This window comes from Xyrauchen texanus, chromosome 42 (genome assembly GCF_025860055.1).
Source record: "Xyrauchen texanus isolate HMW12.3.18 chromosome 42, RBS_HiC_50CHRs, whole genome shotgun sequence".
Lineage (NCBI taxonomy): Eukaryota > Metazoa > Chordata > Actinopteri > Cypriniformes > Catostomidae > Xyrauchen > Xyrauchen texanus.
Window position 1 is genome coordinate 16,332,222 of NC_068317.1, and position 16,064 is coordinate 16,348,285.

Genomic DNA, 16,064 nt, shown 5'->3' on the forward strand with positions numbered 1-16,064 from the left:
GGAGGTGTGGTTTAAAAAGAAATTCGACACTGTAAAAGAAGTTCAGTGCGAATTTAAAGAGAGATGTACAGTCGCATTCTGTCCCACATTGTTGAAACCCTACTGGGCACGCTGCTGATCCAGAAACGGCCTTATGTGCATTTTTTCAGATGATTGCATTATGGTTTATGGATGAGACGTTGATGCAAACAACACAGCAAGTGCAGTGATTAATAAGTCGGTATTATCCGCTGAGTGTACGTGAAGACTCGCTTTTGTTGCCCGTTGGCTGGATACAGTGTAAGGTAATTATCAACATTCAAACGTGTAACTAGGATTAAAAATAGGCACTTTCTCTTTCAACACAAGTTTGAATGTGTTGGCACCGTTTTACGCATGATCGTGCACTGATGAATCATTGGTTTTGTTTGATGCTTTAATTGATCCGATGCTGATAAGTGTAAACACTTGGATCAATGTTTAAGTAATGTAATTATAGGCACATATAACAGTTTAATGACATCTGGCTGAACTTGGTCATAGTGCTTGTCAAACATGATCAGAGAATATGTTTACTTCTACGTTGCCTGTTGTCATATCATAAACCTTAATGTCTTAATTTCCTAATTTCCATTAGGCTACATTGCAAACCAATGTAATATTTAAGATTTCAAATATAGTTCACCTAAAAATTATAATTCGCTTATCATTTGCTCACCCTGTTGTCTCTAACTCGTATTTCTTTCTTGCTTCAGAGGAACAAATATGAAAATATTTTAATGGAGATGTGTTGTCAGTTTGTCCATACAATGCAAGTGAATGGTGACCAAAATGGTCAAGGTCCTAAAAGTACATAAAGGCAGCATAAACGTAATCAATAAGAATCCAGTGGTTTAATCAATGTCTTCTGAAGCAATCTAATTGGTTTTGGGAGAGAATAGACCAAAATGTAACTCGGTTTAATTGTACACCTTGTCATTGCAGTCTCTAGGCACGATCATGATTTCAAGTTCAATTGCACTTCCTAGTGCTTGACACATGCACAGAGCTCTAGATTGAAAATGTTGTGAGCACTTGCATTGTTTGGACAAACAGACATCGCATCTCCAACAAAATGTCTTTGGTGTTCCACGTAAGAAAGTTTTAGATGGCAGAGGGGTGAGTAAATGAAGATAGAATTCAAATTTTTCTGTGAACTATTACTTTAACAGAATCAGTGCTTATATATGTTACATGACGTCTAGGGGGTAACTGATATTAGAGGCCGTTCACACTGAACTCGTGTTTGCACCACACCACATTTAGACTCTGTGTCAAGTTAAAAAGAACTTTAACTGTTAAAAGCCTGTCTCGAAACTTGTTCTGCTCAGTTGGTGGCGCTGTGTCTAGCTTTATTGTGAACAGCTGCTTATGCGTCTTTGGCTGTTGCATTATGTCTTGTGCCTTGAGCTTCCTGTGCATACACCCCCTTAACAATAAAAAATTGTATCAGTAAAGTTGTTGGTTGGTGGGATGGAATTTTCTGCATTTTTGTCTTTCTATTCTAGCCAACCACTACACTCTGTCTCATTCTCTATCCTGTTATTACTCTCCTCCTCCTTTCTTAGCTTTGTTACCTTGAAGTTTATCAGAGTTTTCAAACTCCTTTATGTCTCAACACAGCCAGAAGACCCTCAAACGTCATAGATAAGGTCACCTCTTCAAATCCAGAACTCATCCACCATGATGAGTCACTTAGCCTCTGCATTACTCAGGGGTCTCTCTCTCTTGCTGGTGACCCAGAGTGTGTTCGCTATGGTGCTATTGAATGCCACAGATCTGGGAATTCTCTTGGAGAAATACTTGGATGATGATGGAGACAGGGTGGTGGAGAGACAGCGAGGCAAGAGGGCCATCACTGCCAGTGACATGCAGGCAGTCCTGGACCTTCACAACAAACTCAGAGGACAGGTCTACCCACAAGCTTCAAATATGGAATACATGGTAAGACAAGTCTACTCAACATTGAATGCTACAAATGTTAAAATCATATACTGTAAAAATAATTAAAATATTTTTGATATAAAGAAGAAGATGCTGCCCAAATAATAGTACAGCTTGACTGAATTTATTGCTTGGCCTTAAACTTTGATGTGAAAGGCATGGTTATTTTGTTATGTCTTTGGTCAAGCACTGCCAACTTTCAATGGATTGTTTAGTTTTGTGAAGACACAGTGATTCGGGCTAGCGGGACCACACACTTGTAGGCAATTACCACCAACTTTAATTTAGTCTTCATGTAAAAACACAATCCTCAAAGAAGGCATTACAGATGAAATAACCTAACATTTGCTGTTTTGTCTGAAAGATCAATGTCAATATGACAAGTAAATTGCAATTCCATTATTACTCCTGTCTGTCTGTGAAACTGACAAAGAACCCCTTTAGTGAGAGTTTTACTCGTGGATATAAAAAGCAGATTGTCATTATCTGCGTTACAGTCAGTGGTGGGTAGAGTAGCCAATACTTTACTCAAGTAAAAGTACAATTTCTTTAAAAAATAATTACTTTCTTCCATGCAACATAATAAGGAGATATTAGACAGAATGTTAGCCTGAGTCACCATTTACTATCAGTGAATGTGTTTTTGTTTCTCTATATTTTTAAAGTGAATAGTGAATGAGACTGTCAGACTCTAACATTCTGTCAAATATATTTTGTGTTAAACATAATACAAAGTGTCATATGGGTTTGGAACAACATGAGAGTAGGGAAATGATGACGGAATATTGAATTATGGCTGAGCTATCATTTTAAAGGAATAGTTCACCCAAAAATGAAAATTCTCTCATCATTTACTCACCCTCATGCCATCCCAGATATGCATGATTTACTTTCTTCTGCAAAACACAAATGAATATTTTAAAGAATATTTCAGCTCTGTAAGTCAGTACAATTCAAATTAATGGGTGCCAAAATTGTGATGCTCCAAAAAGTACATAAAGGAATAATAAAAGTAATCCATATGACTCCAGTGGTTAAATCCATATCTTCAGAAGTCATATGATAGGTGTGGGTGAGAAACAGATCAATATTTAAGTAATTTTTTGAGAGAAGTTCTTCTCCCAGCCCAGCAGGAGGCGATATGCAGAGAAGAAAGTGAATCACCAAAAACACAAGAAGAAGAATGTGAAAGATATTGATTAATCCACTTGAGTCATATTGATTACTTTTATGCTGACTTATGCAATTTTGTTTTTAGCTTTAAAATGTTGTCACCCATTCACTGAGAAATTCTTCTAAAAATCTTAATTTGTATTCAGCAGATGAAATATAGTCATATACATCTGTGATGGCATGAGGGTGAATAAATGACGTGAGGCTATTCACTTTTGGGTGAACTATCCATTTAAGGGCTCTTGTCAGATCTGGATGAATTTGTCAATAAGAAGAGAAGTTTGGAAAACGTTCTGTAAATACTATGGTGAAAACACAGGGACATTATATATAATGCTGAAATATAAACAAAAGCAGCCCCAGAGCTCCAACGCTCTGTGTATAGGTCAGCATCCGAATTCACTCACTCATTTCGCTCACTCACTGCTGAGATATAGTGCACTCACTGCCATTCACTATATAGGAAATAGTGAATGAGTGAACGACACAGCCACTCTCTTCGCCATAGGATTGCCTCACGCCCGCACATCTCTCATGCGTGCCCCTCGCTTTGCACCCACAGAAATACTGTCTATTCGAGCTCCAGTTGTCAATCACGCAAATGGCAGAGCAAAAGGCATTTACACATAACTTGGATGTTATACTGTTAATCATCCCAAAGTAGCTGTGATAGTACCCATGCGAGGGCATGTGGTAAATGCGTATATACTGCTCATGACATGCGGGACATAGCACACTGATAGATTTAAAAATGTACATTTAAAAACTGATGTCATAAAAGCTCATATTTACTGAATCACCCTGAAAATGACCATCACATTACACAGAAAAGCCTGCGTTATCATTAGAGCCAAAACTTACTTCAGTGTGCTGCAATTTTAATCTTGAAATATCCGCTTGACTTGGTGTTAAATGAAGGCATTGCATGATGAAACTATTATTTTTTCACCGTGCATATCGAAGAAAGTGTTTTACTTAGTTTGAAGAGCTTGATGCTGCAGCATTGATGGACTCGGCTTGAGTGACATTCTGTGACAGCGTGCGCAGCTGTGTGAACTTCCAATGTCGTAAAAGTTCCATTCAATAATCTCTCAATATATTACACATTAATTAAAATTAAACCCAGTAATGTAACAAAAGGAACGCCAACCATTGTAAAGAAGTAAATGTACATTTTTATCATTAGAAATTTTAAAAGTACCCACTTTTAAACCTACTCTAAAAGTACATTTCTTTCCAGAAAGTTACTCAAGTAAATGTAACGGAGTAAATGTAGCGTGTTACTACCCACATCTGGGTAATGTAAAACAGTTAATTAGAGCTTCAGAAGGAGGACTCCTGCAAGTTAGTCAGACTGGCTCAGCATTAAACCCTTTGGCTCTGAAGAAGTATTAAGGTTTTATGTATTTTTTTTTTTTTTTAAAGAAAAATGCATTAATGGTCTATCCTTGTAAAAATGCAGACATACTACAATCACTACATCACTAATGTTATGTTTGGAGGTGCATACGATCATACTACTCTTACTATTGCTGCAGTATACAGTATGCATACTGTGCATGCATTATACAAATGTTCTGTATGCATAGAATAACCAGATGATATACTACATTTGCCAGCATGAGCAGTATTCAGCAAAGCCTGCACTTGCTTTTGGCTGAGTTAGAAATTACATACTACCATACTACTCAGTAAGAATAGTCTGATAGTACACCATTCTGAACTCAGCCCTGATAAATAAAATTTGCAGAAATAATAAATAAATATCGTAGTCCGTCCCAATGGCCCCAAAGTTTCATAAAGTAGCCAATGTGCCTTATTTGTCATATTCCAAGTCTGCTAAAGGCATACATCAGGTTATGTAAAGAATTTTTTTACTTCCTTTTTGTTTTTTCGAAGATGATAATTGAATGGCACTTCCTGAATTGTAACATGATGAGGTTATGTGAGAAAAATTTAGCACTAAAAACATTTATCATGGAATATATTATTTAATTCTATTATTTAATTTACTATTAAATAAAAAAAAAAAAAGAAAATTGGTAATGTAGAGAATGTACTGCGCAGTATTCAGTAAGATGCTGTTCCATTGCTTACCCTGTGACCCAATTTATATTGCAGTTTTTCCACAAGTCAGGAAATGGTTTAAGAGATGCATTGCAGGCCGTTGTTAACAGGGTGTCAGGATTGGAATTTGGGCAGCACAGCAGAGTGAAAGTAATAGAAAAGGTGTGATGGATGTGGAGACATGGAATGTGATGATGCGCTGTTCCAGCCCTCCACAACCTCTTACAATAATGGAACAAAAACAGCAGAATTTCTGACTGCAATGTGCAATCAACAGACCCTTATTTCAACAGCCACTCATTCATGTTCCCACACTTTTTCAGTCTGTTGCTGTACAGCCCCTCCACTGACTTGCTCTTTTAATACTTTCTCTGTGGCTCTTTTCCCACTCAACAGGAAAAATATCAACTCCTGAGGGATGCTGGAAATTTTAAAACTTTCTTGGAATGCGACCAGATGACAAAAACCTTTCAACTAATGAGGTGTCAAATTAAGTAAACAATAGTGTGTGAAGGAGTGTGAGTGTTTGCACTGACGGGTCATGTTTTCCTTTACCGGGCCTGTCTAAGTGTGGTCGGATTCTTTGGGGCCTCCCCTGTCGAGAACGCTGTGCAAATTATTTTTTCAGTTTGCAGATTTTTCTCTGGAAATGTGCAAATCTATGCAACTGGTACGAGCTGTAGTTCCGCTTTGGAATTCCAGCAAATGTTATTTTTTCTAATCCTTTGGTTTACTGAACAATCTGTTTGGTGTTTACCAATTAGCTTGTATATTCATGTGCATTTTCGGTTTCCTTGTGTTTGTTATATTCAAGATTTTGTACACCATAACACTTGAGGTGTTATAGACCAGTAGATATCAGCTGGTGGGTTACAGATCTGTTCTGGTCATGGACAGAAGGGAAAAACAATGCTAAATGCAAATAATAAAATGCAGCTAACCATATAATTTTGTATTTAGGAAAGCAAAATTAATAGGCTTATCAAATTTTAAAAGGGAGGAGAAAGAGCTTCCCAAATCTTCTGTTGCTGATGTCAAAGGTTGTGCGTCCAATCAAACTGTATGATACTTTAGCACAAATTGATTTGTCACTTTGTAGAAGCCAGTCAAACTAGGTAGATGCCACCATGGGCTGCTTGCGTGATGTGCTCTTGTCTTAAAAAACCATGAACAAAACTACACAAGTTAAAAGAAAATATGACTCAAAATAGTAAAATCAATGTAAAATCTGGGTCCTGAAACAAAATCTGTTGAGAGCACTAATATAGATTTCTCTCAAACTTTCGTCATGATAACTCCACAGTTTAAAGGCCCACTTTGATCATTGACTTTGCAAACCAACCAGATATCTTGTTGGCAGGTGCTCACTTCAAGGATTAATGTCTTCTTTATTCTGGGGGCACAGCAGCTATTTTGGGTGCCTTACTGGACCAGATTTACCGCTGGACTGTGCTTTGGGACTTCCCAGGGAAAAAGTGTAAAATGTATGGGTAGTGACAGGGCAGACAACTTCCCCATCACCCCCCTCGCAGTTCTGGCTCTGATTTCTCTCCAACCTTGAGTTCTGTGTGTTTTCTATTCAAGGTGAATGTGGCGTTTTGAAAGCACACATTTTCCTGAAGAAGCTCTCAAGTGAGCTAAAATGGATGGTTTGTACAAAAATGTAAGTTTTATCATTATTTAGTCCAAACTAGGGACGTGCTGGTGGTCGACTAATCGACTAGTCGTCCCAATAGCTGATTAGTCAATAGTAACATTAATATTTTTAGCGATTGTGGTTTTATTGGGAGGCTCAATTCTCAAATAATATTAAAGACGCAACTACTTGGAGAAGGTTTTTGCATGGTTATGGCTTTCTGTGCTTAAAAGTGAATAATAGGTAGCACAGTAAAACCTTATTCAGAAATGTTGTCTCTTTAATGTTTTAAGATTTGTCCGTTTATGCACTGCTGCTGTTTTGTCATCAAAGTGCTGCAGCAACAATACATTACAAAACGTTCTCCGTCGGACGTTAAATAATGTCCCCATACTTGTGAGGTGTTTTGTAGAGAATAAAGTCTTTTGCTGATTTTGTCTGACATTTCTTGAATAAATAAAGTAAAAAAATGAAAAGGTTTAATCTGCTTGATTTCGTGAACTGGATGTGTACCCGCATCATTATCTTGCAGTTCAGCACTTTTTAATGCACTCCCAAGCTCTGGTTATATTGAAGTGTGTATGTGGCAGCGGGGGCGTGGTCAAGCGCCCGTCCGGGAGAGAAAAGCGGTAAGGGCGCTCACACCTGAGCTAAATGATGACTAACACCTGTGTCTGATTGCAGTAACATGAGGAGAGCGGCATAAAAAGGGCAGGAGCGACGGAGCACGGGAGAAAAAAGAAGCAAAGACTGTCTCTGCATACCTTTAAAGAAAAGATTAAAAAGACTTACCCTTTAAATTGACGCTGGTTTCCTTGTATTGTTTTACAGTGTCATTTTGTGTTCAGGATGCGCACGAGGGGTTTTGTGCCACTCTGTATTGGTGCCTTTTTTTATTATATTGTAACATTCTCTATCTGATGAAGCACCAGCACCAGCACCAACTTAACTATGTCTAAAAAATGCAAAGGTCCTTCAGGGTACACTGAAAAAAGTTAGTTGTGGCACAACGATCAAAGATGTCCGTCCAGTGCGTTTATGTAGAAAAACAATTGAAAAACAGTGCAGATGCATGTGTGAACAGCCCCTAACTCATCCTATAGCCTTCTTGGAAAACTGACCCGAACCTGGCCCAAAACCTGTAGGTTTGTCCGGTACGTCGGACAGGTTGAAGACATCTAAACACGTGCAGAATAACTGAATAGTGATTTTGGTATTGAATACAGGTGCTGTGCACATCCCTAATAATAATGCATGATTTTGGATCAGTTTATAATTAAAAAGTACATATGATTGGCCGTGTAAGCCATTGCTCCAAACCTTTCTTTTGTCTATTTGAAAAATGAAGTCAATCATGTCTTGGAGGGTCTCTCGGTTATTAATATGTCCTTGGATCAGGGTCACGTGAACATAACAGAGCCAGATTATACATTATTATCCTTAACAGCCACTAGTCAAATAGTTTTTCAAACAACCGACCAACTAGTTGATTATTAAAAGTAATGATGGTGCCATATTATTATGGTAGCTTTGCACATCTCTGTTTCAAAAGTATATGACTTTCTTTATTCTGTGAAAGACAAAACAAGATGTTTCACTTATAAAGAATTGATCTTTTTTCATCCAATGAAAGTGAATGGTGACTGAGGCTGTCAGTCTCTAACATTCTCCCTAACATCTCCATTTTTGTTCCACAGAAGAAAGAAAGTCATATGGGTTTGGAAGAAATTGAGTGTGAGGAAATGGACAAAATTTATATTTTTGGGAGACGCATACTTTTACTTATTGAAAACTGTCAAGTCTTATTTACAATGGCAATTGACTTGTTTGCTGTCTCATCAGTATTTCACTGAACCAAACCCTTTTTATTCATCACACTAGCCCAAAAGCGCAACACATATACAAATGCAAAGGATTAAGGATTAAACAGATTTGTTTTTATAATGCTCTACTTGCCCACCCGTGTCCATTTGAACCTCAGCCCAGTCTCTTTATTTCTGCTAGGTTTGGGACACTGAACTGGAGCAGAGTGCTGAGGAATGGGCCGAAACCTGCTTGTGGGAGCATGGCCCAGCAGGCCTGCTGCCTCAGATTGGACAGAACCTTGGAGTGCACTGGGGAAGGTTTGAAATTGAACTAAAAATGCAAATTAATTGTATTGATTTCCAAATAATAACTGGATGCCACTTGCAATGTGATGATGTCACATGCGTGAAATGCATAGTGTGGAATGGTGCCTATTGTTTCCCATATTATTATTCAAGTAGGCAGTAAACAATGTGTTGTGTGCAGAATTTAGTAAGTAGAAAGCTAATAGTCAATTCACACATATCCAGTGTGATAACGTAATGTCTATACTGCTAGAATTCAGCTTTATTAAAGGGTTAGTTTACCCAAAATTAAAATTCTGTGATCATTTATTTTCCCGCATGCCATCTCAGATGTGTATGACTTTCTTTCTTCTACAGATCACAAACAAAGTTTTTTAGAAGAATATCTCAGCTCTGCAGGTCCATTCAATACAAGTGAATTTAAAGGCAGCATAAAAGTAATCCATTCGACTGCCGTGGTTAAATCCATGTCTTCAGAATCTATATGATAGGTGTGGGTGAGAAACATTCTTCTTCTTTTGTTTTTGGCGATTTACATTCTTCTCGCAACCTACTGGGTAGGGAGGAATATTTATAGTGAAAAAGGACTTAAATATTGATCTGTTTCTCACCTACACCTATTATAATGTATTTCTCCAGAAGACATGGATTAAATCACTGGAGCTTTATTCACCATTCACTTGCATTGAATGGACCTACAAAGCTGAAATATTCTTTGTTTGTGTTCTGCAGAAGATAAAAGTCATACACAGGTGGGATGGCATGAGGGTGAGTAAATGATGAGATAATTTTTATTATTAGCTGTTCCTTTAATACAAACATGTCTTTAAACTAGTGAATTGCTCTTTTTACATGGACTTTATTAATCTGACTTTTGTTATAATTAATGATGCTGTTTGGATGTTCACCTCAGGTATCGTCCACCTACCTCTCATGTGCAAGCCTGGTATGATGAGGTCAAAGACTACTCTTTTCCATACCCCCAGGAATGTAATCCTAACTGCCCTTTTATGTGCAGTGGCCCAGTCTGTACCCACTACACTCAGGTAGATGTAGTGAAATATTACTTATGGAGTACTGTACAAATGGAACATGCATCATAAACATATCACATGACAATTTGTGTTCAAGCACATAGATGGTTTTGAAGACCGAGACAGTGAGTGAATTCTTAAAACAATCCTGAAATTTTGGGGGACCCATTTTATGACTCGTAAAACAGATGTAATGTATGATTCTGTTCTGTTTAGACCCACCCTCATATCATTCCAAACCTGTATGTTGTTATACTTTTAGTGAAACAATTTTTTTTTAAAGAATCTTCACTTTGTTCTTTACCATCCCATGAAAGTACATAGTGACCATGGTGTCAAGTTTTAAAAATAACAAAAAGACATTATATTCAAAATTTTTGTGAACATGGACAGTGACAACATTAGCGGAAGGGAAGATTATCAAATAATAATAGGTTCATTTTTGGTCTGTTCATCACACAAAGTTATTGAATGTCTTCTAAAAACTTGGATTATTTCACTTGGTGATGTGGTCACCAAGAACCCCCTTTGCGTTAAAAAGAGGGATAACCCATGCGCGAAGTTTATAAAATCTTTGAATATAAAGCATTTCTGTGTACCTGATCGATCATGCCAAAGATCATTATAGAACTGAATGCAGATTCCATAGAAGCAGTTATATTTGACTTACTATTTTGCTTCCTTACTGATTTCAGCTTGTTTGGGCGACTAGTAGTCGAATTGGCTGTGCGATCAATGTGTGCTACAACATGAATGTCTGGGGCCAGATCTGGGCAAAAGCAGTTTATCTTGTCTGTAACTACTCACCAAAGTGAGTTATCTAATTATTATTAATTATTCTTTATAAATTATTAAATACTGCACTCTTTCTCTGTCAGTTGTGCTATGATAGGTGATAGGCTCTTTAGTTTTTCTCTTTTCTGTGTGTTTTGACCATGTTAGAGGTAACTGGTGGGGATATGCCCCATATAAACATGGCTCCCCTTGCTCTGCCTGTCCACCCAACTATGGAGGAGTGTGCAAAGAAAACCTCTGTTATAAAGGTTTGTTTTTATAAGTTGTGTAACACAAAATGTTATTTATCTAATCTGCTAAAAAAGCTTGTCCTCAAGCAGTTTCCAACATGGTCCATACAATATTTTAATATGTTTAATAATTTATACAACAGTTCATCTCGGTCCTCCAGTCTGATTGGACAAGCAGCATTTCAAGATTTCAACATGATTGGAACACTTCACTGTTTGTCACACTCTGATTTTTTTGGTGCTTGGTGACATGCAAAGATTGATCCTGTTTAGCGTTGTGTGGAACTTTTTAAATTTCACCATTTCAAAATAAATGGCCATATTGTGTTTATAATGGAAGCTACCCAATATTAACTGTTGTATAAACGCAAAATATCTTGCTAAGAGCTATACTGTATAAACTACTGTAGATCAGCTACAATGGAATACACAATAAGGGACATTATTCTAGAATCATTAGCTGTTAAAGGGATAGTTCACCTAAAAATGAAAATTCTCTCATCATTTACTCACCCGTGTGCCATCTCAGATGTGTATGACTTTCTTTCTTCTGCAGAACACAAATTATGATTTTTAGATGAATATTTCAGCTCTGTAGGTCCGTTCAATGCAAGTGAATGGGTGCCAAAATATTGATAAAGCCCATAAAGGCATCATAAAAGTAATCCAGTATTTTAATCAATATTTTCAGAAGTGATATGAAAGGTGTGGGTGAGAAACAGATGAATATTGAAGTCTTTTTTTTTTGCTTTAAATTCTTCTCCCTGCCCTGTAGGGGGCAATATGCATAAATAATGTGAATCACCAAAAACACAAGAAGAAGAATGTGAAAGTGATCTTTATCTCTCCCACACCTATCATGTCACTTCTTGAGATATTGATTTAACCACTGGAGTCTTATGGATTACTTTTATGCTGACTTGTATGATTTTTGGAGCTTCAAAATTTTGGCACATATTCACTTGCATTGCATGGACCCACAGAGCTGAGAAATTCTTCTAAAAATCGTCATTTGATTTCAGCAGTTGAAAGAGAATCATACACATCTGGGATATCATGAGGGTGTGTAAATGGTGAGAAATTTCATTTTTGGGTGAATTTACCCTTTTAGCTCCATGTTATTTATCAGTAACAAGACATTATAGTCCCCTTCATTTCACTCTCAGGTGATGAAACAAATAGACAAAGCCCACGTGAGGAAACAGAGGAAAGAAACTCTGTAGAACTGGATGCACCTCATAGCCCTGGACCCCGTTTACAGGCCCCAAGTCCAACCAGACGCCCAAACCCAGTTGTGAGCAAAGAGCAGATGTGTAAGCTGTGGATTTCTGATAATACTTTTCAGCTTAATAGTGGCACCACTTTCTAAAATAATTGCTGTCCTTGAAATACAATTTCTCTTTTATCTACAAATTTATTTTCTGAAACTGCCTGCACCCAATTACATTAGTTGCAGATGAAAGTGCTTGCCCCCAAACTGAAACAAACTTGTTTCTGTTTATCTCAGATTGTTTTGATGTTCAGCTGGCATAGATCTGTCAATTCTACTGCCTTCCGTGGCAGAGTTAAAAATTATTATTTTTTTTTTTACATGCATTTAATACATGTAAGTCTCTTTGTGCAGCAGGGAAGTTTTTTTGTTCTCATAATGGCAGTCTTCCTGCTGAGTATGTTTGCTTTGGGGATGTTGAATACTTGTGTGTTTTAAATTGCTTCCATTGCTGAAATGGGGGTTTTGACTGAAAGCTGAGACCTCCTGCTGGAATTCCTCAGCTTGATTTTAGAGAATTGCAGAAACAGAGCTGTGCAATACCTGTCTGGTCCTTTCCATATATCTGCTAAAATATACAGCATGTCTAAACTTTGCAATATACCTGATCTTGCTGAACTACCTGTGTCAGATTTTTTTAATTTTTTCTGCAGCCCAGATTGTGACGTGCGACACAAAGCTGAGAGACCAGTGTAAAGGCACTACATGTAATAGGTGAGGTGTGAAAGCTTTCGTTTTTAAATCATATAAAAAATTAAGAATTTTAATCAAGACAACCTTCAATTCATATTTGTACACAAATTATATTTCTCCATCAATAATCATAAAAAAATTATAATAATAATACAAAAAATATATTATTATTATTATTATTTTATTTTTTAAATCTTAATACACTTTGCAACAAGCTAAACAGCACATTTTCCGTAAGGGGCACCTTTAGTCCCATTGTACCCAATTTTTATTTGATCTGTATGCCATTCTTTCTAGTGAAACATTATTTTTGCCTTTACCAAAATAATGTTTTGCCTCTGTAAAGGTACGAGTGTCCTGCTGGTTGTTTAGACAGCATAGAAAAAGTGGTTGGAACAGTTCATTATGATATGGTAAGAAGTCTAAAAATAAAGTATTAACACAATAACTTAAAGGAATAGTTCTCTCATTGTTTAATCGCCCTCGTGTATTTCCAAACCCATACGACTTTATTTTTTCTGTGGAAGACAAAAGAAGACGTTTTTGAAGAATTGTTTTGCAGCTCTTGTCATAGAATGACCAGTTAATTGTGACCAGGGCCTATCAAGCTCTAAAAAACGTTTTGAAGCACCAAAAAAGGTAATCCATATGATTTAAGCGCTATAGTCCAAGTCTTCTGAAGCCATACTTTAGGATCGTGTGAGAAACAGACTGAAATCGAAATCATTATTCACTGATAATTTTCACCTCTGCCAAATCTCACATCAAGCCTGTGTTTGCATTCAGATTCAAAAAAGCTGCATTGGTTACTATATGCAAGAACCAATAAGGTTTTGGCATCAATGACATCAATACACCATTATCTGGATATGGATGCAGGCTAATTCAGCTGGAGTGAAGAAGATTATCAGTGAAAATTATTTAAATAATGATTAATACTTACATATGGTATAAAGTATGTAAATATTAAATACGTTTTTATTTGTGGGTGTCCTATTCCTTTATAATAATTTTTCAGTCAATCATGTTGTGATTATCTTCATGCTTTTCAAGTCTTATTGCTGAGATTATCTTTATATTTATTGTTCTTTAGCAGTCTAGCATTTGCCGGGCAGGTATTCATTATGGCGTCATTGACAATGATGGAGGTTGGCTGGATGTCACAAGACAAGGCAGAACGGATTTCTTCATTAAATCCTACAAAAATGGAGTCCAGTCTATTGGGTAATCAATCTGTTAAAGAATGACATTCATATACAACAGAGACGACTCAATCTAACAGAATGACAATGTTACAGGAAGTACCAGAGTGCCAATGCTTTCACAGTATCAAAAGTGACAGGTAAGTTTTAAATACAAGTTTTTTCCAGTTAAATATACAATACATGCCTTTTGTTGCTTTAATGTTCAATTTAATCATATGTGTTGCAGTAAAGGTTATCACATGTGTGACTACAGTTTCTGTGCTATGTCCTTACCAAAAGTCTGCAAGACACTGTCCAAGGTAAGCTGAATTTAAATGTTATGGAAAACAGATAGACATTAAGACAAGTCAAAATAGTTAGAGTTTTTCTCCTGACAACTGGAGAAAAAAGTGTGGGTTTTCCAAAATGAACCAAACCTCCATTTGAAATGCCCTTGTTACCACTTTTGAAACAATTTTGAAATGAAACTTGGCACAAACTGTTGGAACTCTTAACCCTGTGACAGTGTCTAAAATATAAAGAAAATCTGACCTATCTTATCTTCCTGCAAGGATTTACTGTCCTCAGAACTGCATGCAAGAAAATTCCCACCTTTCCAGAGTCATTGGTACTACAATTTATTCAGATGTAAGCATCCTCTTTCTTTTTTTCAAAACTGATCTTAAAACAAACAGAATGCTGTACCACCAGAATGTGTTTTTCATTTGTATTTATTCATTTATTTTGTTCAGAAATCTAGCATATGCCGGTCAGCAATTCATGCAGGTGTCTTAAACAATGAGTTAGGTGGTTACATTGATGTGATGCCCACCGACAACAGGAAGCTGTACATTTCCTCTTACCAGAATGGCGTATTATCAGAAAGGTACAGTATGGTCACTTTTGTCTGCTAGGCTAAATGGTAAATAATTTGGTCCCTTCAGCTTTTACCCCCCAAACTGGCCCATGTGCACCTGGTGTAAGGCAGAGTATGGGGTAGCCTGTCTCTCCCTAAGCCTCTAAAATCACAGGCCTATACTGACAAAGCTGATTAGAGCAGAGCTGTACCAGCACAACAGTGGTTCCACTCCAAGTGTGGTAGAGTAAAGCCAAAGAATAAAAACCACTTTGTGTGGTAGTATGTGTGCTGTCTGCAAAATCATTTGGTGAATGGATGAATGCTATAATTATGCTAATTTAAAATGCCTTGTAATAACATAAAGTCAGCCTCCCCATCCCATCAAATAACCACAAAGATTTTTCCTAATATTGTAAAATATCCTCTTACACTAAATACCCTTTGCAAGTGCAGGTTTCCATGAGCACAATAATGCTTAAGGGTTTGAAAAAATTGCTTATTTAACTTCTGAATTCTTTTGCAGCCTGCAGAACCCCGCAGGAGGCAAGGCATTCAGAGTGTTTGCCGTTATTTGAGTGTGTGCTGAAACCGTGGTCACTCATCAACTGTTGATTAGACTGTAATCGTGCCCATTGTGAGGGCTGTTCTGCTTTAAACCAGCTTATATTTCCTTTCACACAAATGTTGACTGATCTAAGTATTTGCTGTATAGACGGAGAGCCCCTCCAATGCATCAAGTTGATTAGCCATTGTCTTGCCTAAAAAGCATGTAATTAGAGGATCTTTCAGGGAATGTGGTGCCTATATTGCAGAGAAAATCACTTAAGAGGTTTTAATCTTTTATTATATTCACTAAGCACATTTCAGCGAGTGTTATAGCACATCTATGACATCTTCTAGTTTCATTACATGCTGAATATGCATCTAGTTCTCACTCATTTATCATTTTCTTCATTTGTCCACTAGGCCTATGTATTTATTTTTACCATTTTGTTGCTTTAGAGCAACGAAGGACTGCTGATAAGGTTTTTTATTTTATTTTTTATGTTT

General features: G+C 37.0%; 1 protein-coding gene across 1 annotated transcript; it reads left to right on the forward strand.

The window, feature by feature from the left end:
* Positions 1–55: 55 nt before the first annotated feature.
* Positions 56–15,864, forward strand: crispld1a (cysteine-rich secretory protein LCCL domain containing 1a). The gene is made up of 15 exons (XM_052115292.1): positions 56–284; positions 1,642–1,962; positions 8,843–8,961; positions 9,863–9,995; positions 10,679–10,794; positions 10,926–11,026; positions 12,175–12,321; positions 12,932–12,992; positions 13,318–13,384; positions 14,065–14,195; positions 14,270–14,313; positions 14,403–14,475; positions 14,728–14,803; positions 14,908–15,041; positions 15,538–15,864. Exons 2-15 carry the CDS (start codon positions 1,702–1,704, stop codon positions 15,587–15,589), a joined length of 1,515 nt encoding a protein of 504 aa, XP_051971252.1. The 5' UTR covers positions 56–284; positions 1,642–1,701; the 3' UTR covers positions 15,590–15,864.
* Positions 15,865–16,064: the final 200 nt, after the last annotated feature.

What these genes read in the sequence shown, in the direction of transcription:
- crispld1a (XM_052115292.1), top strand. Translation starts at nt 1,702, where the DNA reads ATGATGAGTCACTTAGCCTCTGCATTACTCAGGGGTCTCTCTCTCTTG. An exon ending in CTTGGAGTGCACTGGGGAAG is followed by an intron (nt 8,962 to 9,862) that starts GTTTGAAATTGA and finishes TGTTCACCTCAG; the next exon opens with GTATCGTCCACCTACCTCTC. An exon ending in TCTGTACCCACTACACTCAG is followed by an intron (nt 9,996 to 10,678) that starts GTAGATGTAGTG and finishes TACTGATTTCAG; the next exon opens with CTTGTTTGGGCGACTAGTAG.